Source organism: Kogia breviceps, chromosome 6, assembly GCF_026419965.1.
Source record: "Kogia breviceps isolate mKogBre1 chromosome 6, mKogBre1 haplotype 1, whole genome shotgun sequence".
NCBI classification, from domain to species: Eukaryota; Metazoa; Chordata; class Mammalia; order Artiodactyla; family Physeteridae; genus Kogia; species Kogia breviceps.
The window spans coordinates 57,057,731-57,080,863 of NC_081315.1; the positions used below are offsets into that span (position 1 = coordinate 57,057,731).

General features: G+C 39.9%; 2 protein-coding genes across 4 annotated transcripts in view; one reads left to right on the forward strand and one right to left on the reverse strand.

The window, feature by feature from the left end:
• The window catches only part of G3BP2 (G3BP stress granule assembly factor 2), a 78,900-nt gene extending 72,109 nt beyond the window's left edge, over window positions 1-6,791 (reverse strand). Inside the window, exon 1 of one of the 2 annotated variants that reach the window (XM_059066871.2) lies at window positions 6,454-6,791. The gene's annotated coding sequence lies outside the window, so the exon portion shown is untranslated. The remainder of the gene's footprint in view (window positions 1-6,453) is intronic. The other variant, XM_067035849.1, reaches the window with a different exon arrangement.
• The window catches only part of USO1 (USO1 vesicle transport factor), a 94,940-nt gene continuing 78,567 nt past the window's right edge, over window positions 6,761-23,133 (forward strand). Inside the window, exon 1 of one of the 2 annotated variants that reach the window (XM_059066863.2) lies at window positions 6,761-7,060. In XM_059066863.2, coding sequence (XP_058922846.1) covers window positions 6,995-7,060 — 66 coding nt within the window. In that variant the 5' untranslated portion in view covers window positions 6,761-6,994. The remainder of the gene's footprint in view (window positions 7,061-23,133) is intronic. The other variant, XM_059066864.2, reaches the window with a different exon arrangement.

The following is a 23,133-nucleotide window of genomic DNA, read 5'->3' on the forward strand; positions in this document are numbered from 1 at the left end:
AGTTACCATCCTGCTGGCCTGGAGGCCCAATCTACACTGACCGACTGTACTCTGATCTCAAGAGAGAGCCTACAGAGTCCCCTGCTCTTGTACTCGCCTGGGCCACAGACTCAGGCAAATGAGATAGTCAGCTGCAACTTGCTCTGGGTCATGAACTGCTGATGAATGTGGCAATGACTCCATACTAAGTCATCTTAAGCTTCCAGGCAATCTTGGCATCACCTAGTAATGTGAACTTCAAAGGACTTAGTCTAGCTGTGCAATGGGGCAGTAAAATCTTCAACCACATCCTGGCTATTCAGGAGCCGCCTGTTCAGCTAGTTATAGAGGTTGGGGGAACACAGTGGGTGTGGAGAGGTGACAGTCAAATTCTCTACAGGAGGTAAGAGTGTCTGGGCCTGGAGCTGATATATTTGTCCTTTAATAAACAGTCTTATAAAAAGTCCGTTGGGGGCTTCCCTGGTGGCGCAGTGGTTGAGAGTCCGCTTGCAGATGCAGGGGACACGGGTTCGTGCCCCGGTCCAGGAAGATCCCACATGCCGCAGAGCGGCTGGGCCCGTGAGCCATGGCCGCTGAGCCTGCTTGTCTGGATCCTGTGCTCCACAACGGGAGAGGCCACAACAGTGAGAGGCCCGCGTACCGCAAACAAACAAACAAACAAACAAAAAGTCCATTGGAACTGAGAATGGGATTTCCTAGTTAAGGTGTTTCATAAGTAAGCAATTCTCTTTATTGTATATTCCAAAGAATGGAAACATACCTGGACTGTACTTTTTTAAAAGAGGGTGTAGGGCTTCCCTGGTGGCGCAGTGGTTGAGAATCCGCCTGCCGATGCAGGAGACACGGGTTCGTACCCTGGTCCGGGAAGATCCCACATGCCGCGGAGCGGCTGGGCCCGTGAGCCATGGCCGCTAGGCCTGTGCGTCCGGAGCCTGTGCTCCGCAATGGGAGAGGCCACAGCAGTGAGAGGCCCGCATACCGCAAAAAAAAAAAAAAAAAAAAAAAAGTTCTTAAAAGAGGGTGTAGATATGGCTTTGCTTGCAGATATGAATACAAAGCAATGTAAAATTACTTTTATTAAATAATGCAACATGATCTCTTGAACCTTTCACAGAGCAACAGTACTGATGCGAGCAAATGCTAGTGGCACTGCAGGGAAAATATTTTTCAAAAAAACCTGGCAAGCAGTCAAGTCCATCAGGGGATATAGTGAGCATCTATCCTATTTTTCCTATCCTGATAAACTTTCTCCTGGAACAGTAGTCTAACTCTCCTTTGAAGAAAGTCCCTGTTCCCCTGTTCTTATGCCATATGCTTTGAATTGAGGGGACGATTCCCACTGCTTGTTTTAGAGGTGGGCGTGCGAATCAAGGCCAATCAGAGCACCTCACATTCAGGGCTATAGGAATTGGCCCGACACAAATGCACATGCCCCAATAAGATCCAGTGAGTCATAAGACGACTTTTGCTGAGATTCTAAGGAGAGAGGTGAGGAGTCTTCCTTGATGAACTTGGTCCTGGGAGGTTATAGGACTGCAGGAACTGGCAGCCAACTTGCCCTTGTACAGAGCCTGAGAAAGCAACCAATATAAAGAGCAGAGTCCAGATATAATGAAAGCCCAGATCCTGGAGAGATTATCTTGATGCCCCAGATCAAGTCATATCTGAAGTATCAGACTTTTCAGTAACATGAGCCAATAAAGTTTGAATTGAGTACTATACATTTATTTGTGTTATTAAAAGCGAGAGAGTCCATATACATATATGTATATCTGGAAGGATAAACAATAATTGTCTGTATTAATTGCCTGGGTGGCCAAGGAATAGTAGGGAGACTTTTTGCTAAATACCCTTTTGTACTTTATATTTTAACCATATGAATGTATTACCTGTTTTAAAGAAGAAGAAGAAGGAGTCTACGATGATGACAATAACTGCATTAGTGTAACGAATTTCAAACAAAAGTGAGCTTGCCACTGGGAGGTTGAGATGATTCTCCCAATGGGCTGCTATCTGATCCTAAAAATTTAAGTCCTTCCCCAGACGTTTGTCTTTACATATGACTAAGTGTTAATTACTAAGTTGGTTACTGAAAGCCAACAAAATATTCATAAACTAAAATTAGTTAATACAATTTTCTGAGGACCCTGTTTCAGACTCTACTGAGGAAGTCTGGCTGCCATGCAATGCAGCAACACTGCAGAATTTCTGCTTCCGTGCATACAAGCTGAAAGTGGGAATTTCCGCATTTGGGGAGTTCATTCATCCATTAAAGAGCTACCAAGTGCTGTCTATGCGTCAGATACTGTGCTTAAGCACTGAAGATATAGCAATTTACAAAAGGGCTAAAATCCCTACCCTTAAGGGTTTACATTCAGGTGACGGTGGGGAAATATACAATAAACAGGATTCCATTAATGCTATGATGAACATTTCTTCACATTTTATGAAACCTAAAATTGGGATGTGTCTTTTGGTAGATGGCATCTTAGAGACAGCAGTGTTTTGGGTTTTTTTCTTTCTTTCTTTCTCTGAGGTGAACTTGATGGCATCTTAAGAGAATAAGGTATCAGACTGATAAGTGCTACAGAGGAAAATAAGCAGCGCAGAGGAGGAAGGAGTATGGGGAGGTTGCAACGTAAAACAGTCGGGAGAGACCCAAGTAGCCTTTGAGCAGATTTAAATAAGGTGAAGGGTGTGAGGCATTTCTCTATGTGGGTAGAGTAGCAAACAACCAAAACACAGGAAAAAATGAGCACAAAGGCCATGAGGGGAAATCAATTTCAGAAACACAAGCAAGCCAGTGCTGCTGGACTAGAAGGAACAAAGCAGAGGTAAGGTCAGAGAGACAACAGAGGGGCCAGATTACACAGGGACTTGTAGACCACCTTTCTACTTAGTGCATGATCATTGCCTTGAGTCTAGAGAGGTCAGATAGCATAGTATATAAGAGCACGGGCTTTGGAGTTAAGATTGCCAATTTATGTCCCAGCTGTGCCACTTCCTAGTGGTATGACATCAGGCAAGTTACTCTCTGTGCTTGCTTCGCCATCTGAAAAATGGGGCTAATAACACGACCCATAAGGCTGTTGTGAGGATTAAGTAAATCATTTTATGTAAAGTCCTTTGAATAGATAGTCTAGCAAAGACAGAGCACAAATGTGTTTGATACTGTTACTACTGAATGGTTATGAATTTCAATTGCTGTTTCATCATTATCAATTTATTTTGCTGTGTGTTGTTTGATTAATGAATAATATTAATACATAATGTTATCGACAATATTTTGAACCCTGATTTTCCAGTAACTAGTCTTTAAAAACCTGTATGTGATATATTTCAAACACAGATTATCACCTCCACTCATCCTCCTAAGTAGGTATGTACAACACCCCATCCTATCACCACCACCCTCAATCAAAACACATTCTTGTGCAATGATATTTCATTGTTATTGTTGAGTTTGCCACTAGAAAGTAAGAAATGATGGGGAAAGTGGGCCACTGAGGATAGCGACTGAACTAGGGGATTGTAAGGAAGCAATTCTAAAAGTGGATTTCAAACCAATGAATTTTGTTAGTTTCTCTGTTGTCAGAAAAATCATTTTAATTTACCCAAGTTAAAATTTTGGATTATACATATTTTAATGATTCATGACATTCTTATACTGAATATTTAGACTTAAGAAAGTGAGAAGTATAAGGGTGTAAGTCAGGCAGTCACAATTTTTTCATGTTTTATCTTCCTTTATTTAAGAAATGGGGCTTGAGCATCTCCATGTAAAAGGAATTATGCTAGATCATTAAAGGGTACAAATAGGAACGAGACATGGTCTCTGACTTTTCTCTATAAAATCAGTGGAACTGGATTTGTATGTAATCTCCTTTCTCTTTTCAGTCCATTTCATGGCTGCTCCCCTTTCAGATGCCCGACTGGGGTAAAAATTAGGCACTGTACTCTCTCTGTCTCCTCTTTTTCCTGGAAGCATCAAGCAGCTCTACCCCTTCCCAGACACCAGGAGAGAGGCAAGACTGTGAGGTCAAGGGGAAATCTGGGGGCTCCACCCTCATTTCCTCAGTCCCCAACTGTCCATTCCTCCTGCCCATAGTCCTTCCTGGTCAGTGGAGGCTGTTAGGGAAGAAAACAGGTCAAATGAAGGGAAAACTCATAGTACGCTGTTAGTGACTTACTACATTCACCAAAATTTAAAACAAAGCAGGGCATTTTGAAAAGGGTGGTGTCTTAAAATAATTCTGCTAAGATGTCAAGGCGCTGCTTTTTATTACCAAATAATACATGTGATAGACATCCATGAGCCCCACGTGACCTCAGAGCTTTATCTCTGACAGTGGGGTAGAGTGGGGCACAGGGAGGAGGTGAGGAGACGCTCAGGGAGGGGTAAGGCTTAGGGACTGAGTGAAGTTCTTTGCACGCATTACCTGGTAATAAAAATGCTGAGCATTTATTGGTTACTTTTTTTAGGCTGCAATGAAATGCCCCCATGGAAAATGTCTGAAGCAAAATGTCAAGTGTCCAGTTTTAAAGCAGAGGACAATGCTTAGTGTACGGTATTTTGGGCAGTATGATCCCCACTGTTCTCCAAGTCACCCAGGCTTAAAACCTTGGCACTAGGAAAGGAACATGCACCAGAGCCTTTGCAATATGTGTTATCTGCAATCCCACCTTACAGATGAAAAAAGGACCTTCTTCCTCAGCATTATATTCATATATCCTTTAATGTTTTGTTCATGTATCCATCAATATCACCTTTTATGGGACAATGCTAAGCCACAGAGACATAAAAATGAATAACATAGTCGTGCCCTTAACAGTCCGGCTCAACAGGCATTTTTTGAGAGCTTCCCACATATCAACAACTGCAAAGTGCTAGCACATACATACGTATCTGGATTTCAGGGAGAGTTTTCAGAAGATGCCAGAGTTAAGTCTTAAGGAACTATGGGGCTTCCCTGGTGGCGCAGTGGTTAAGAATCCGCCTGCCAATGCAGGGGACACGGGGTTGAGCCCTGGTCCTGGAAGATCCCACATGCTGTGAAGCAACTAAGCCCATGAGCCACAACTACTGAGCCTGTGCTCTAGAGCCCGTGAGCCACATCTACTGAGCCCACGCGCCACAACTACTGAAGCCCACAAGCCTAGAGCCCATGCTCTGCAACAAGAGAAGCCACTGCAATGAGAAGCCCGCACGCCGCAACGAAGAGTAGCCCCTGCTCACCGCATCTAGAGGAAGCCCGTGAGCAGCAACAAAGACCCAACACAGCCAAAAATAAATAAAAATAAATTTTAAAAAAAAGTCTTAAGGAACTACCAGGAGTTTCCTTGATGAAGTGGGGGGAGGAGAAGGGCATATCCAGGCATATACCCAGAGTATGTGAGGGAGACAGGAGCTAGAAAGACAGGCAAGAGCCAGAACATAATAGGCCTGTACACCAAGCTAAGGAGTTTGGATTTTATTATGGAGAGAATGGGCAACAACTGGAGGACTTTCAGAAGAAGATCAATACACGGACAGATGTTTTGTTATTGTTAGGCTCACCCATGGGTGGACTGCAGATGACTGGAAGGAAGCCAGGGCGCGAATGCAGACAAACTAGTTAGGAAGCTATTGCCGTAATCTTGGTGAAAAATGACAACATAAACTATGTCAGAAGCAGAGAGCATGGAGAGCAGAGACCTATTTGAGCAATATTCTATAAATAGACATGACAGGATTGACCACTGAACACATGGGGGTGCAATCCAGAGTTTCAGATTCCTCCCAGCTTCCTCCTTCTAGCTTAGGCAATTATTTGGCTAGTGGTACCAAAGAGAGAGTCAGGGCACACAGAAAAAGCACATTGATTTTGTTTTCTTTAAGGGAGGCCGGGGAATCTGAGACCTGTGGGGCATCCAAGTGGAGATGTGTATTAATCAATTAGCTAACTAGACCCTGCACTTTTTAGGTTCAAGATATTTATTTACAAGACTACTCCATAAGCATGTGTACCTGGCACTCTCATTTCGAAAGAAACAAGGCATACCGATTTGAAAAATGCCATTTTTCATGCTAAAAAAAAAAACCACACTGAAAATGTACGGGTTTAGACTTAATAACAAAACGTCATGCTACTAGCTGCCGAACTGACACGGCAGATCAATGTATTTTCTCTAGTAAGTTAAATGCAGGGTTCGAGTGGTTTCCTCCCCACATCACACAGGAAAATACCGGTGTACCTGGTATTTAGATCCAGGAATGCCTTTTAGCAGGTTGGAAGAGCAAGAGCTGAGAAATGCGCCCTCCCGTGGCAGTGGAATGAGGGGGCTCTAGCACCCTTTTTACCACCAAACAAAGCCCTGTAAAGAAATGCAATTTGCGGGAACGAGAAGGCCACAACGCCGGTACTGATACACCGAGAAACCAAAAGAACCCTCCCAGGGGCCGGGAACCCTTACCTGTCACGTCGGCCGAAGGATAATTTCACTTTCGACTCAACAAAATACGACCCCAGATTTGACAGCTTGCAGTTAAGTCCGCTCGGCGACAATTAAACACCCTGCAAGCCAAAATGCGTACACTATCCGGATCCTCTCCAGCTGGCAGGGCAGGGCTCGGACCACGTGGGTGGTTGGGACCAGCCCGAGAGACCAGCGCAGGGCTGGGGTAGGAGGCGTGTCCTCGCGGAGGGAGGCGGGGCCTGCGCAGTGGGCGGGGCTTGGGTGGACCCAGGATACCGGCCTCCTCTCGCCTGTTTTCCCCCTTGCCTTCGCCCTTCGAGCAGCCACGTAATGCCACGTCCCCGCGCATGCGCATTTAGACAGGCGGTGGAGGCTGTTTCCGGGCTCAGGGGGCTGGAGCTGCAGCCGACTAAGAGGCGGTGGTGGCGGCGGCCGGAGAGCGCTGAGTGCGGGCTTGGGGGCCAGGCCCTGCGGAGGACAGGGGAAGTTATCTTTTCTTTCCCGACGGGGCCGGTGGAGCCGGTTGCTGAGCGGCAAGATGAATTTCCTCCGCGGGGTTATGGGGGGTCAGAGTGCCGGACCCCAGCACACAGAAGCCGAGACGGTGAGAGGAGTGGCGGGTCCGGGACTTGGGAAGGGTCCGGGCAGGAACTGGGACGGAGGACTCAGGGGCCCGGAGGTCACCTCCAGCGCGTCACCGTGGGCCGGGAGTCCACATGCCTCCTCCCCCTTTGCCCCCGTGCCTTCCTTCCTCTCCTGAAACCCCCGAGTTGTTTCCTCACGCCCCCAGCGAAACCCCCAGCGCGGCGACTCGGCCCTGCTGACAACAGCTCCGCAGGCCGCTTGGTGGTGGTCCGCGGGTGGTACCTCCCGGGAAGTCATCGATCCGGGGCAGGGCTGGCCCGACCTGTCTCCCACACCCCTCGGGGCCGCGGGCCTGTCCCTCCCGTTTCGCCACTGTCTACACTGGCGATGAGGAAAGTCCAGCTCCCTCCCTCGCGGTCTGGAATGGGGCTTTGGGGAAGGCTGCAAGAAGGTTTAAAACCCAGCTGTTGACCAGAGCAGTTGGCTAAGAATAATACGATAGTTTGGGCACAAAGGTGCCTGCCCTAGTCCCTTCAGTTGGAGACAAGTCGTTCTGCCAGGTATTATTAGTTCGGACCCCGTTTTTCAGTCTTACCCAAATATTTGGGAAAAACTCCCTCGGACGTTGTAGGGATCTTTCGCGCTCAAACTGCTTTGGAAACACATTTCCCTTCCATTCACCCCATTCAGAAGTCTGAACTCGTGGTAACAGGATTTGCAGCGTCACTTTAAAAAAGTTGTTAGCTACTACAAACAGTATTTGATAAGTTGGTTCGATTTTAGGTTTAGGATAAACTTTCTTCGAAGTTTGGTTAAGTGTCTATTAGAAATGAGTGTATATGACCTTTTTTTTAAACTAAGCTTTTAATTTGAGAGTAATTTTAGATCTACAAGAAAGTGACAAACTATGACTTTTTTGCGGGGGGGCTGCGTTGGGTCTTCGTTGCTGTGCGCGGGCTTTCTCTAGCTGCAGCGAGCCGGGGCTACTCTTCGTTGCGGTGCACGGGCTTTTCATTGCGCTGGCTTCTCTTTGCAGAGCACGGGCTCTAGGTGCGCGGGCTTCAGTAGTTGTGGGACATGGCCTCAGTAGTTGTGGCGCATGGGCTCTAGGGCGCAGGCTCAGTAGTTGTGGTGCAAGGGCTTAGCTGCTCTGCGGCATGTGGGATATTCCCGGACCAGGGCTCGAACCCGTGTCCCTTGCACTGGCAGGCGTATTCTTAACCACTGCGCCACCAGGGAAGTGCAAAGTATGACATTTTAAAGGTAAACTTTGGGTAGTATTCGTAGACATTACTAGGTTGTCTATGAACATAGATCCCATGTTCTGTGTTACTGGGATCCTGAAGGGTAAATAATAGCTTTCATTTGTCAAGCTCTTACCTTGTGCTGGGTACTGTGCTCTTTATAGTTCACATTCTCCTTAGATCCCTAACCACCCTGAAAGATAGGTGATAGTATCTTCACTTTACAAATGAAGAGATGAGGCTTAGAGAGGTGAAGTAACTTGACTTAGGTCACACTGCTAGTAATGGAGCAGGGATTCAACCAAAGTTTGCCTTACATCAAAGCCTAGGCTTTATTGCTGCTCTCCCATATTTTAATACTTACCTGGGAATTTTGGAAATTTCTATAATTATTAAAACTAACCTCACAAAATCTGAGTTAGAACTGTTTAAAGCAGAAGCTGAAAGCTGGTGAATCTATCTTCCTTCATTTGAAAATCAGGAGATTTCACATACGCACACACACAAACTGATATTTGGCTTCTCTTGTCCATTCCCACCGTGGCTTCAAGGCAGCTGAGTTGCACTCTTAGAAGACCATGCTCTCTCCAGGTTACCATAGTCACAGCCCACCCCTTCAGCTTTTGTTTGTGTATTTTATCTGTCTGATATTTTTCTTTGAGGCACCAAGTTTTATAGTGTGGTTTATTAGAGCTTGCTTTGGAGTTAGACCTTGATTTGAATCCTTGCCTTCCACCCCTAATTGAACAGGCAAGAGATGGCTAAAACCTTATGAGTAAAATAAGGAAAATGCCTACTCTGATGGGTGTAATGAAGATTAAGTGAAATAAGGAACAGAAAGAGCCTAAGACTTAGTATGTGCTTAATAAAGGCTAATTTTTATTACATGTGTTTAGGGAAAGAATACTCTTTTTGTTATAGTTAGTCCTGGCACAATGACTTCTATAGAAAAGGTGATGTACAGTTAACTGGGTATAGGATTTTAAAGCTGAAAGGCCCTTTGCAGATCAACCAGGTGGAACCCCCTTATTTTACAAGTTAGGAAACTGAGGCACAGAGCACTAAAGCAACTTGCGCAATATTGCAGAGCTGAGACTAGAACACGTTGATCTTGCCATAGTGAATGGAACAACATAGCTTTTATATCATGATTTCAAAGTGAAACTTGAGTATCAGATGTGTATCTTGTACATATAAACTGAAAGGAAAGTTGGGGGGGGGTCCTTGTTCTTGCCTAACTTTGAACGTGTATACTCAAAATTGGAGAACTAATATGTCTTCTGATGAGAATTAATAGTTTATTCTGAGTTACAGTATGAATAAAATTTATTTCACCATCTCATTCCATCAGGAATAAGGGGTCATGGGTCACTAATTTAGAAGTATTTATAGAGCATCAGTAGAGTGTGTTGGTACAATATTAGATCTTTTAATCGGTGATTTGAAGTGACCTGGATATTCCAGTTGCCAGAGCTTAGAATATCTAACTTCTGCATTATCAGCTAGTATTTTGTAGGTTTGTCCATTCCTGCAAAATTCAATCATTTTATTGTGGTTTTCCATCTTTTTTGCTATTCTCATCTCTTTCCAGTGGAAAGCCTCTTTTCATTATCTAAATTCTACTTCTCCTTTAAATTCATCATCGACCCCTTCCCTGATTTGCACCCCTTACTTCTTTCCCCCACCAAACTACGTAGAATCTCTTTCCCCTCTGAGCAATCTTCACAATTTAAGTAGATTGTGCATTTCTTAGGCTCTTTACCATTTTCTGCCCTTTAAATCTGTGCCACCTCTTCTGGACTCAAGCGTATTTTGGGCAGTGTTCATATATTTTTTATTTTTATTTTTAATTAATTAATTTTTGGCTGCGTTGGGTCTGTCGCTGCGTGCGGGCTTTCTCTAGTTGTGGTGAGCAGGGGCTACTCTTCATTGTGGTGCGCGGGCTTCTCATTGCGGTGGCTCTTGTTGAGGAGCATGGGCTCTAGGCCCATGGGCTTCAATAGCTGTGGCACGCGGGCTCAGTAGTTGTGGCGCACGGACTTAGTTGCTTCGCGGCATGTGGGATCTTCCTGGACCAGGGCTCGAACTCGTGTCCCCTGCACTGGTGGGCGAATTCTTAACCACTGTGCCACCAGAGAAGTCCCCATAGATATTTTAATCTTTGTTTTTCCATAGTAATACTAAATAAATATTAGTTAAATGAATTAATTATGGTGTTATGAAAGAAATCACAGATCTGTAATCATAGCAGCTTACCAATTACTAGGTGCTGAAACAATACTTTTTAAAGACTGTAGGAATCAAAGTTCTGGAATGATTGAAATTCATTACATCAGACTTTTTGCTTAAAGGATTTTTCAGGTTTGCCGTGCTTTGACTGCTTTCCTGCTTTTTCTTAACTAAAGTGCCTTCTAAATGTGTGAGTTGTGTTATTGCTTGCATAGTACCTAGCTTTTCATACTTAGTTAAGAGTAACTTTGGACTGGTATTAAGATGGTCTTTAGAAACAAAATAGTAAATATTTGTGTTTGTATCATATGATAGTCAATAATTCTATAAAGTTTGGAATACTTTTAAGTCTAGAATTTCATTCACATTAAACCTTTTCTGTTTTAGAGTCAAATACTTTTAAATTTGATTTCTCTTTTTTACTTTAGTAGAGAAAGGCATTGATTTCTGATGATTGAAGCCTCCTTAGCCTTGGCATACTTTGCTAGGTCCAAATAAACACTGATTATAGTAAAAATCCTACTCATTCTTTTGAGTGCTCAGACGTGCTTAATTTTCCATCTACCTTCCAATTAATATCTTTTTTTAAAAGAGAGTTTCTTGCAAATTCCAAGAAAAGTGTTAACTACATTCGGTGATAAATCGTGGAGACACATTCTCTTCTCATATGTGTCCCAAGGCATGAAAGTTGCAAAAGTCCAGAAAAGATATGCAATCAAACTTTTGGTCAGCTGGCTTAAAAAGCAGAGAGCTAACAATATGGACACAGCTGTAGTTTCTTTTAATAAAAATTGTTATTAAGGAATGTGCACTTAAATTTAGACATAGTTTTGGTTTAGTCAAGCACATTAGATACCACGTTACTATAAATGTGTAGCCTGAAACTCCTGTATCTGGATTCCTGTTTCATATTCTACATTAATAACCAAGTCAGTGTAGTAACTGGTATGTGTTTTCTTTCTTATAATAACAATATCAGAGAAAGCCTTAATAATAATTTGTGTTTTGATCACTTCTATACCCAACCAAAGATGTCTCTTATATTCTTTTTAAGTAGTGTCTATTGAAAACTACATGGCTTTTTTTTTTTTTTTTTTTTTGATAAATTTATTTATTTATTTATTTTTGGCTGCGTTGGGTCTTCGTTGCTGCGTGTGGGCTTTCTCTAGCTGCAATGAGCGGGGGCTACTCTTCATTGTGCTGTGCGGGCTTCTCGTTGCGGTGGCTTCTCTTGTCGCAGAGCACAGGCTCTAGGCACGCGGGCTCAGTAGTTGTGGCTCACAGGCTTAGTTGCTCCGTGGCATGTGGGATCTTCCTGGACCAGGGCTCGAACCCGTGTCCCCTGCATTGGCAGGTGGATTCTTAACCACTTAACCACTGTGCCACTGTGCCAGGAATTCCCTACATGGCTCTTTTGAAGGTTTATTATATATAGATTATTTGTCTCATTTAAAATTTGCATACCAAAGCATGTCCCAAAGAAAGTGAGTAGATGTACTTGAAAGGGTTTTGTTACTAAAGAAGTGTGTTACTGAGTGATGGTCAAAAACAAAACAAAAAACCTGATACTTATACAAGGTTTATTAAACAGGCACTGTGTTATGTTTTTAAATATTTTCAAGATGGAGATATAAAGTAAGTTGTGTTTGCCAAATCTAATTGATTATATACTTTCTTTCCTCCAGGAAACCTTGTAGGTCTAGTGTTCTGAGGAACACATTTTGGTTACTACTGTCCTAAATGATATATTTTTTTAAAGAAATGCTACATTTTAGAAGTCCTTAATTATCATCAGTTTTATGGAGTTCATGAAGTGTTGACCTTTTGGCTACCTAAAAGACAAAGTAATTCCTGATGCTTTATGGTTTGAGAAGTAATTGTAATCATTTCTGAATTATCTTTTAGGAGAGAATGTAAGAATTTCTTATATAAATTTGTTTCTCTTTTTATACATTTATCTCTTATTATTTATACTGTTCTGTCTGATTTTTGTGTTGTAGGTATCATAACAAAGACATGCTTACATTTTTATACCTCAGGCAGAAATGCCATAAACATTCTTTGTATAAAAAGTTAGTCACCTTTAATTTGAGAACTTTGGTAGTGTTAGACTTTGAGATGCTAGCATTTGTTATTTGGTAGAGAAGTTCATTATGATTCCTTGCTTAAAAGGGTGTGCTTTTGGGAAACAAAGTTCATTTCTGAGAGAAATCATGGAGAATAAATGCAGTATAATGCAGTATATTATGTCAGCTGACTTATTGTTAATTGTAATGGAAATAGATTGTGTTAGGTTTATGGATTTATCTGCAGAGAGACTGTTTGACTGTAATGTTCCTACTTTTTTTTTTTTAGATTGTAATAATTTAGGTCATCTGAAGATAAGTCTGGCTTTTGCTTTTTTTTCTTTTTGGAAAATCTTCTCAGTAGTAGAGTTTGAGTTAAACCAAATTTCTAGCTCTTTTTTGTATTTGAAAACAGTAATTTTATTTATTCCATTAAAACAATATAAATGAATTGACTGTTGATTAGCATGAATTATTTTAGTCCTATAGTCATGCTTGGGGAAGTTCTCTCCAAAAAAGTTATAACTATGTTTTAAGCTTCATGAAGGCAAAGTTATATCAAATAAGTTGGTATTAGGTGCTTGATAAATATTTGTTGAGTAAATGATTAAATGGTTGAATTCAGTTTTTTTAAATTGACATTCTTGACTTTCATTTTTGCATGTCAGTTAAATAGTTACTGAATACTAAAAAAATATGGATTTCTATTAGGAATTGTGAGAAAATATTGCAAACTACATTATGTCAGTGTCCTTTAAATGTGGCTCACCATCCTAGTTTTATGCCATCTTTTTTTCCCCTTTTACTTCTCAGGGGTTTTTTAGTTTCACATTCCTCATCTCAGCTTTTTCTTTCCTAGTCATTCCTATTCCCATTGCTTCTATTTTGGTTTCCTTTGTGTATTACTGAATAAAAATAAATGACACTATTAGTAAGCAAAACAAATAAACATTAAATTCGGATTATAAGGTTATAATTCTGATTATGCCCAATTATCAATTATTAATGGAATTTTTTGTTCTTTTCATATTTTTCTTAATAAGTGGAATTGTGAATCTCACATGGCAATTACTGAAAACAAGAATCCTGAAACATAATCACCTGCATGAGGTTATACATATTAGTTTACTAATTAGCTTTTTATTTTATTACACAAAATGGCAAACATTACTAGTAGAGTTTAAGTCTTCTTTGACTGCCATCTCCAATTTCAATTCTCTTTCCTGAAATAACCACTATTCTTAGTTTGGTATAAATCTTTCCAGACCATAAAGGTCTGGAATAATCATGCAGTATATAATTATATATTTGTATGAGCATATTTATCTCTCTTTTTCACAAATGATACACTGTTTATAGTGTTCTACGCTTATCTTTTTCATTGATTGATATGTCTTAGAGATCTTTGCATGTTAAAACATACAGCTACTTTATTAGAAATTATTTAAGATATCAGATTTTTAGTTGCTTTCTCTGTGTGTGTGTGTGTGTTGTGTATTTTATTTATTATTTTTGGCTGTGTTGGGTCTTGGTTGCTGCGCGGAGGTTTCTCTAGTTGTGGTGAGTGGGGGCTACTCTGCGTTGTGGTGCACCAGCTTTTGATTGTGGTGGCTTCTCTTGTTGCAGAGCATGGGCTCTAAGCGTGTGGGCTTCAGTAGTTGCAGCACGGAGGCGCCGTAGTTGCGGCACACGGGCTTAGTTGCTCCGCGGCATGTGGGATCTTCTGGACCAGGGATCGAAACCCTGTCCCCTGCATTGGCAGGCAGATTCTTAACCGCTGTGCCACCAGGGAAGTCCCAGTTGCTTTTCTTAATTAAACTATATCCTCTTCTAATAGACTTCTAATAGACTATATAAAACAGTCTAATAGACTGTTATCCTTGATAACAGGATCCATATCTAATTTATCATTGTATTTATCTCTGATTAACTCTAATACCTAGTTAGCATAGTATGAATTAGTTGAAATGCTGCTGTCTCTTAAGTTTTTCCTTCTTATCACCCCTTTCTGATCCTTTTTTTTTTTTTTTTTTTTTTTTTTTTTTTTTTTTTTTTTTTTTTTGCGGTACGCGGGCCTCTCACTGTTGTGGCCTCTCCCATTGTGGAGCACAGGCTCCGGACACGCAGGCTCAGCGGCCATGGCTCACGGCATGTGGGATCTTCCCCGACCAGGACACGAACCCATGTCCCTTGCATTGGCAGGCGGACTCTCAACCACTGCGCCACCAGGGAAGCCCTCTGATCCTTTTAAATAAAATTAACTCTGGGTTAAATTTTACTCATACATATTTTTTCTCTTTAGAAATGTTTTTTGTTAATATGTAGTATTCTCTTGCTTAATGCAAGAATCACAAACTCAAATCCCAACAGTGTCAGCTGGGTAACATCATTGTTCAGTGAAGCAGATCGGGTTAGAGAAGAGAGCAGAGGTCTGGGATGAAACTGGAGCTTGCATATCCTGCCTTGAGTGTAGCTAGTGCTCAGCTTCAGCCAGCTGTTGCAGAGAGCCAATTTAATGGCTTTGAATCCCGTCCCACCACATACTAGTTCTTGTGAACTTGGACAAGTCACTTACCCACTGTGCCTCTGTTTCCTTATCTCTAAAATGTGGATAGTAATAGTGCCTATCAATAGGATTTTGGTGAAGATTAAATAAATTAAAAAGTATAAAGAATTTTAGAACATAGCTGGCACATAGTAAGTGCTATACATGCCATATTTTAACAGTTCTGTAATGCATTTTAGCATTTAAACATCTCTGAAATCAGGTTGCGTCTTGTAATTATAATTGGTGGTATTTCTTTTTTCTTGGCAATATATTTAAAAAATGGTAGATCTTATAATCATTGGCTTCTTAAATTGTATGAAATACAGTGTTAGCTACCATTAGCTATTAGGCTGATGTTTTTCAAGGAAAGGTAGAAATCTGGAGTTTAATATGAAGTCTTATGATTTTGAAATGTTGGCTTAAAAATTATTTTAAACACTGTATAGGCCAAATAGATTTTTTCAGAGGTTTATAGCAAATAACTACATTAATACTAAGTAGGTAAAATTGAATATTTTTAACATATTCAAAGTTTTTTTTTTTTTTTTTTTTTTTTTTGTGATACACGGGCCTCTCACTGTTGTGGCCTCTCCTGTTGCGGAGCACAGGCTCCGGACGCGCAATCTCAGCGGCCATGGCTCACGGGCCCAGCTGCTCCGCAGCATGTGGGATCCTCCCGGACCGGGGCACGAACCCGTGTCCCCTGCATCAGCAGGCGGACTCTCAACCACTGCGCCACCAGGGAAGCCCCGATATTCAAAGTTTTGAGTATTAAGTAGCCTTAGAATTTATCTAGTTTATTCTTCCATTTTGTAGATAACGGAACTGACTTAGAAAGCTTGTATTTAAGATACAGTCAATCCTTTTTATTAATTTTTTCTGTATTACAATCCTTTTTATTCACCTACACGCTAAAATTTGTTTGTAACCCCAAAATTAATACACACAGCACTTTCACACTGATTTGTGGACAGATGCAGAGTAGCAAAAAATCAGAGTCACTGATGTGTGCATTCCCAGCTGAGGTCAAACAAAAAGATATTCTGCCTTCTTGTTTCAACTCTTATACTGTAAACAGTGTCCTTTTCACAGTCTGTTTAGTGTCATGTGTTTTGCACTTCTGTGCTTTTTAAAAAATTTCTCTGTTAAAACTGGCCCCAAATGTAGTGCTGAACTGTTGTCTAGTGTTCTGAAGTATTATATAAGAAAGCTGTGATGTGCCTTGTGGAGAAAATATGTGTGTTAGATAAGCTTAGTCAGGCATGAGTAATAGCACTGGTAGCTGTGAGTTCAATGTTTATGAATCAAGCGTATATATTGAATAAGATGTCTTTAAACAGAAGCACACATTAAACAAGGTTGTATATTGGATCCATTAATGAAATGTTACCAGAGGCTCACAGGAACCTAGTGCTGTATTTCCTTTAGGCACAGCAGTTCAGTGTCTGCTAATTCAGTGTTCATGGTGACTATAGAGCATAACTATTACGAATAACAAGAACCAACAGTGTTCAGAAAGTAGATGAACAGGGAGTCAATCAGGTGGTATGTTAGAGCAGGTAATAGAATCAAAGCAAAGTCTAACATTCTGGAAATTTCTTTAAATGTTTGTGTTATTGAAGCAGTAGTTGAAAACATGCTTATTATAAATAATTCAAATGAGTATATAGTCTAAAGTTGCCCCTTTCTTCCTCTTTTCACGATCTTGTTTCCCATGACCAGGAGTAATCTCTAATGAAGTTTGTTGTACATCCTTCCAGAGTGTTTTCTTTGCATTTACCAATATGTTCGTTACACAAATGAGTTTCTTTATGAGTGAAATAGTTACATTCATAGCCATTTGATTTTTAAAAATTTTAACAGTAGATATTAGAATTTTTCTATTTACCGATCAACGAACATAGTTTTTTTTTTAGAGAGTTTTAAAAAATATTTGTAAATTTCTTCATTTCAAGCAAATAGACAGAAGTATTTTTTCATGTTGTTACCAGTATTCTATTCTGTAACCTTACATATCTTGACTGTACAGTTGACCTTTGAACAACACCAACGCTCTGCACAGTAGAAAATCCTCCTGTACTTTAATTTATAGTTGACTCTGTGTATCCACGGTTCCTCCATATCCTCATATCCTCGGATTCAACCAACTGAGGATCACATAGTACTGCAGTATTTGCTACTGAAAAAAAACCGAGTATAAGTGGACCTGTGTAGTTCATAACTGTTGTTCAAGAGTCAACTATATTTATATCTCTGTTGATTCAGGCAGAAAATCTGGGAAGGTTACTCATTTTGAAGTCTATAGAATGGTCATCTGAAATGTGGTGCCTTAGTAGTATGCTGTGATAATGAGTACTTTGGTAAAAGGAGTAGGGACAAATATTTGTGATTTTTTACTAAAGTAGACTGGATTAATCTTTTCTGTATTACAACTCATTCTTCTGATCAATAATGGCAGCAAAATGTTAACTGTAAAGGAGCAGGATGGCATTGAAATCTGTGGGATTTAAACATGTACTTCCTTTCTAATGCTCCCATCATGTAGGTAAGGGTGTTGAGCACTAGGACAAGAGTCTGTGACCTCAAACAAATAGTAAATTTATAAATTTTGCTTTAAACTACTAAGTGGCCTTCTTGGTCGGATTCCGAGAGAGTGAGTGAGTTGCTAGCAACAGTCTCTTACCTCAGGATCCCATGTGGGACACTGAATAAACATATCCTTCAACTCTAAAATACTGTCCTTTTTCCTTCTGATGGTAACATCCTCCTCATTTACTCTGCTTCCGTACTTTTCCACTTGCTTCATTTTTGTTACCAATTACCCACACGTCCGCCTATATCCAAATCATTGCTTAACTTGGGACCTTCTGACCAGCTGTGCTGTCCAAAGTAGTACTTTCCACCCAGTCTCTGTCTTATTTCCCTAATCATTTCCCTCAGTGCACTTATTATTTTCTGTATTTATCTTGTTTTAAATTTATTCTGTTGTCTCCTTGCTATTATAATTTCATTTGAGTATGTACCTTCTGTAGTGATTCACTGCTGTTGCCTCAAAATAGAATTTTGCAGGGCCCAGCAAGACATTAAGCACTTTAATAGTATTTCTCAAACTGACTGTGGTGAAGAACCAGTTGGATTGTTTTTTTCCCCCAATTTACAATTCATCACAGACCAATACTTTTGTAAAATATAATAAAAATGAATTTATAGGAAAATGAAATGACAATACACACATACATACTCATGGACATACAATATACAAGCCCAATTTTTTTTTTTAATTAAACGACCATAAAGGTATCCAGTTGTTATAGGAGTTTCTAATGCTTAGTCCCAGTTTCTTTCTTTTTTTAAAAATAATTATTTATTTATTTATTTTTGGCTGCATTGGGTCTTTGCTGCGTGTGGGCTTTCTCTAGTTGCAGCAAGCGGGGGCTACTCTGTTGCCGTGCACGGGCTTCTCATTGCAGTGGCTTCTGTTGTTGTGGAGCACGGGCTCTAGGCATGTGGGCTTCAGTAGTTGTGGCACATGGGCTCAGTAGTTGTGGCTCTTGGGCTCTAGAGCGCAGGCTCAGTAGTTGTGGTGCATGGGCTTAGTTGCTCCATGGCATGTGGCATCTTCCCGGACCAGGGCTCAAACCCGTGTCCCCTGCATTGGCAGGCGAATTCTTAACCACTGTGCCATCAGGGAGGTCCTCTTTTTTCGTTTTTATTGAAGTATAATTGACTTATAATATAATAGTTTCAGGTGTACAACATAGTGGTTTGGTATTTTTGTACATTACAAAATGATCACCACTGTAAGTTTAGTTACTATCTGTCACCATGCAAAGTTATTACAATATTATTGACTATATTCCCTATGCTGTACATTACATCTGTATGACTTATTTTATAACTGAAAGTTTGTACCTTTTAATCTCCCTCACATATTTTACTCATCCCTCACCCCTCTGCTTAGTCCAATTTCTGAAGTTACTTTGTCACAAACCACTGCTCTCTGGTTGCACTGACCATGGCCCTGATGAGGGTAGCAGCACTCTAACATTTGTTGAATGAATGAATGAGTGAATCACCAACTTGAAGATTATGGCACTGAATTCTTCAGACGCTATTACTCCTTTGACTTTACCAAAACCAGAATATTCTGAGATATAGAAAAGTGATTGCGGATTCATATCAAACTTCAGCTAGCTTATTCAGTGATGCTTTTTGATTCTCTTGATTCTTTTTTTTAAAAGACAAAAGAGACATTTGAATACATGCTTAAGGAAAAGCTGTAGAAGTGTATAAAATGAAAAGTGAAAGTGCTCCATGAATGGGCATTTAAGGTCCTTCTGTTTTGTTTCTTTTTCTATTACAGTGCTGCAGTGGCTGTTCTTGTAATTATGACTGTACATGTGCATATATTGCCTTAGGACAAATTTCTAGAAGTTGAATTCCAAACAGCAGCTGTTTCAGACATTTTATTCTTTATTCTCAAGCCTCTTAAATTCATTTCTTTCAAATATTCTTTTGTCTTATCTATCTCTTCAGCCCTTCCCCATTGCCACCACCCTAATGCCCTTTTTCTTTAACCTTATTTCTAGTCTGTTATAATGAGCTGACATTTTTTCTGTAATCTCTTTCTGCTCCAGTTTCTCCTTATTATCTCAGCCAAATTAATTCTTTAAAAGTGAGTATATGAATTTCTTAAGTACTTATATATAGTGCTGACTTTTTCGTAAATACTTGGTAGCTTCTGATTATAGCTTTCCCAGAGTAAAGCTCCAACTCCCTTAGAACAAGGGACTACTCTGGCTGGGCAGTTAAGTCCGAGGCTTATGAGGGTCATTACTGGGCTGTAGTGCAAGTGGAAGCTATTCACAGGAACTACATTACAATGTTCCCCTATTTACAAAAAACAAAAAAAAATCTTGCAGTCCCTGTAGTTTGCAACAGGTGCTCAGGCTCCCATTTCTTTGCGTAAGAGTCAATGTAGGATAGTAGAAAGTGTGTGGGCTTTGAAGTGAGACATCTGTAGCTCAGTCAGAATCTGGACTGTACCACCAAACTGGCAGGGTATTTTGGGGTGCATTGCTTTATCCCTGAACCTTAGTTTCCTCTCCTGTAAAATGAGTTTATTAGTTTAGGTATTGGATCAGCTGCTGTAACAGAGGTCTAACCAAGATAAAAGTTTGTGTTTTTGTCCAGTAAAAGTCCAATTAGAAGGCAATCCCTAGGATAGGTTAGTTATGTTCCTCAGGGTGGTCCAGGGGCCCAGGTGCTGCTTTTTATCTTGTTCTGCCATCCCCTAGGATGGTGCCCTTGTTTGAATTGTTGAAGGTGCTTCATTACCTGCAGGTTCAAGTTCCAGGCTGAGGGAAGAAGGAGGAGGAATGAAGAACAAATAGCTTCCTTTTAAGGACATGACTTGGAAGGTACAAAGAACTCATTGGCCAGAGTGTAGTCACTTTCTATGCCCAGGTGTAAGGAAAGCTCAGAAAGTAGTGTAGGTGGACAACCTTTTTGTCCAGCTAAAGCACAGAGGGTTCAAATAACTAAAAGAAGGAAAGAACGGATAATGAAGCACAATCATATTGCATTGTGTTGGTTTTTTAAGTCAGGAATAAATGGAATAATGGTCTTTGAAATCTTCAGTTTCTGAAGAAAAATAAATGCACATGTGCTACAAAATTTTTTCCTGGTAAATGTCAACTGAAAAATATAGACCTGTGTTTGGCCTAAAACATGGCTAAGTCTTTGTAAGGTTTGGAACATATATAATATTTTCCTTTCATTTGGTTTCCATTGTCTGTAAAAGGTTGCAACATAGCACTTTATTATGGAGAGATCACTTATTCAGAAACTTCAACTGTATGGAATATTTTCAGGAGGTAATATGACTTTCACATAGCAAAAGTAGAAGTTGCAAAGTCCATGTACTCAATCTTGATTTCAAGCCTGAGTAATCTGGGGTTTTAGACATATTAGTATCTAACCTAATTATAAGATTTCTCACTTGGTAGCAGATTAAAATTTGCAAAATTTGAATGGTCTGTTAGAAACGTGTATGATGGAAATGACAGCCAAAAGCCTGATAGGATAGAAAATTAATACAGAGGAGTCATAGAAGTTTGATAATAATAAAGTTTGTTAAACATTTATTGAGCATTTATAGGTGCCAGGTACTCTGCAAAAACTTTTATATTCATTACCTCATTTAACACCTAAGACATCCCTGTATTTGATATTGGAGAGGACTTAGGTTTAAATGCTAAGAAAGCTTATAATTATATTCTTTGTTTAAGAAGACTGGGAAGGTTGTAATTAGTTTTAGATTGCTATCAGAAATCACTAAAATGAAAAGACCATTTTGGTGCCTGACAGAAAGTATCTGAAATAGCTTAATTATGGTTATGGATAAATAAGTTGTTCTTATATTCATTTTTGACTCTTATTGGTTTGCAGTATGGTAATTGCCTTAAGTCACTAGAGAGAAAGTTCCGATTAAAATCCCCAATAGAGTGTATCAATTATATCTCAATAAAACTGTAAGAAAAAAAAAAAGGAAAAATAAATAAATAAATAATAAAGTAAAATCCCCAATCGGGAAGAATATGTACTTGCCACTAAAACCCAAGTTTAATAGATAAAAAGCATGTTTATAGTCCTTTTTTTGTCCTCATCACGTGGCTTGCAGGATCTCAGTTCCCTGACCAGGGACTGAACCCAGGCCATGTCAATGAAAGCCCAGAATCCCAACCACTAGGCCACCAGGGAACTCCCAGCATGTTTATAGTCTTAAAAATAGTCTTGATACATATTTACCCAAACTCAGGAATGAATGGATTTTATTTCTATAATTGTAAATACTACACTTTAAAATAGTGATTAATTTTTAAGTTCCATTTTGCAACCTTCTAAAAAACACTAGTGATTTGCTTATTAATCAGAGTCAATTGAAGCAATTATATGTTTAATTTGAAGTCATTAGAAATCTGTTTTTAGCTAACAGTTTAATTTTATATAATCCTTTCCCCCCCCACATTATTTTAGATTGAACATCACTCCCAGAAATAAGAAGCATTTAAAATTATTGTAGGGAATTCCCTGGTGGTCCTGTGGTTAGGACTTGGCACTTTCACTGCCAAGGGCCCAGGTTCAATCCCTGGTTGGCGAACTAAGATCCCGCAAGCCACATGGCGTGGCCAAAAAATTAATAATAATAATAAAATAAAATTAATTTAAAAGGAAAGCTTTCATATTTTAGAAATCTCATATATTATTTTAATAGAACAAGTATATATATGTATGTGCATAATATAAAAATTGTTCATAGATATATAAAATTTATAAACTCAAATTAGACCAATTTTCTTATTTGGACTATAAAATGCTATTTTCTACATTAAAATATGTATAGACAATTATAAAGTAAGAAATCATTTTCTACTCCTGGCATTCCTTCCTTATATTGTCTGATGAACTACTCATCCTTTAATTCTTGATTCAAGAGTGTCATCCTTAATATACCATTCTTAAACATTATCTGTCTTAGTCTATTTGGGCTGCTGTAACAAAAATACAATAGGTTTGTTGGTTTAAGCAGCAAACATATATTTCTCATAGTTCTGGAGGCTAGGAAGTCCAAAATCAAGGTGCTGACTGATTCTTTGTCTAGTGAGGGCCTGCTTTCTGGTTCATATACTGCCATCTTCCCCAGTGTCTTCATGTGGCAGAAGGCATGAAGGAGCTCTTTGGGGTCTCTTATATAAGGGCACTAATCCATTCATGAGGGCTCCACCCTTCTGCCCTAATCACCTTCCAAAGGCCCCTACCTCCTAATACCATCACACTGGGGGTTAGGATTTCAACACATGCATTTTGCAGGGAAGTAAACATAGCAGTTTCACTTTCAAATAGAATTCACTACTTTTTCTTTTGTGCACCTGCTTTATAAGCATATACTTATATAACTTTAATTTGTTATTGTAGTTTATTTACACAGCTGTCTTCCTGTGTA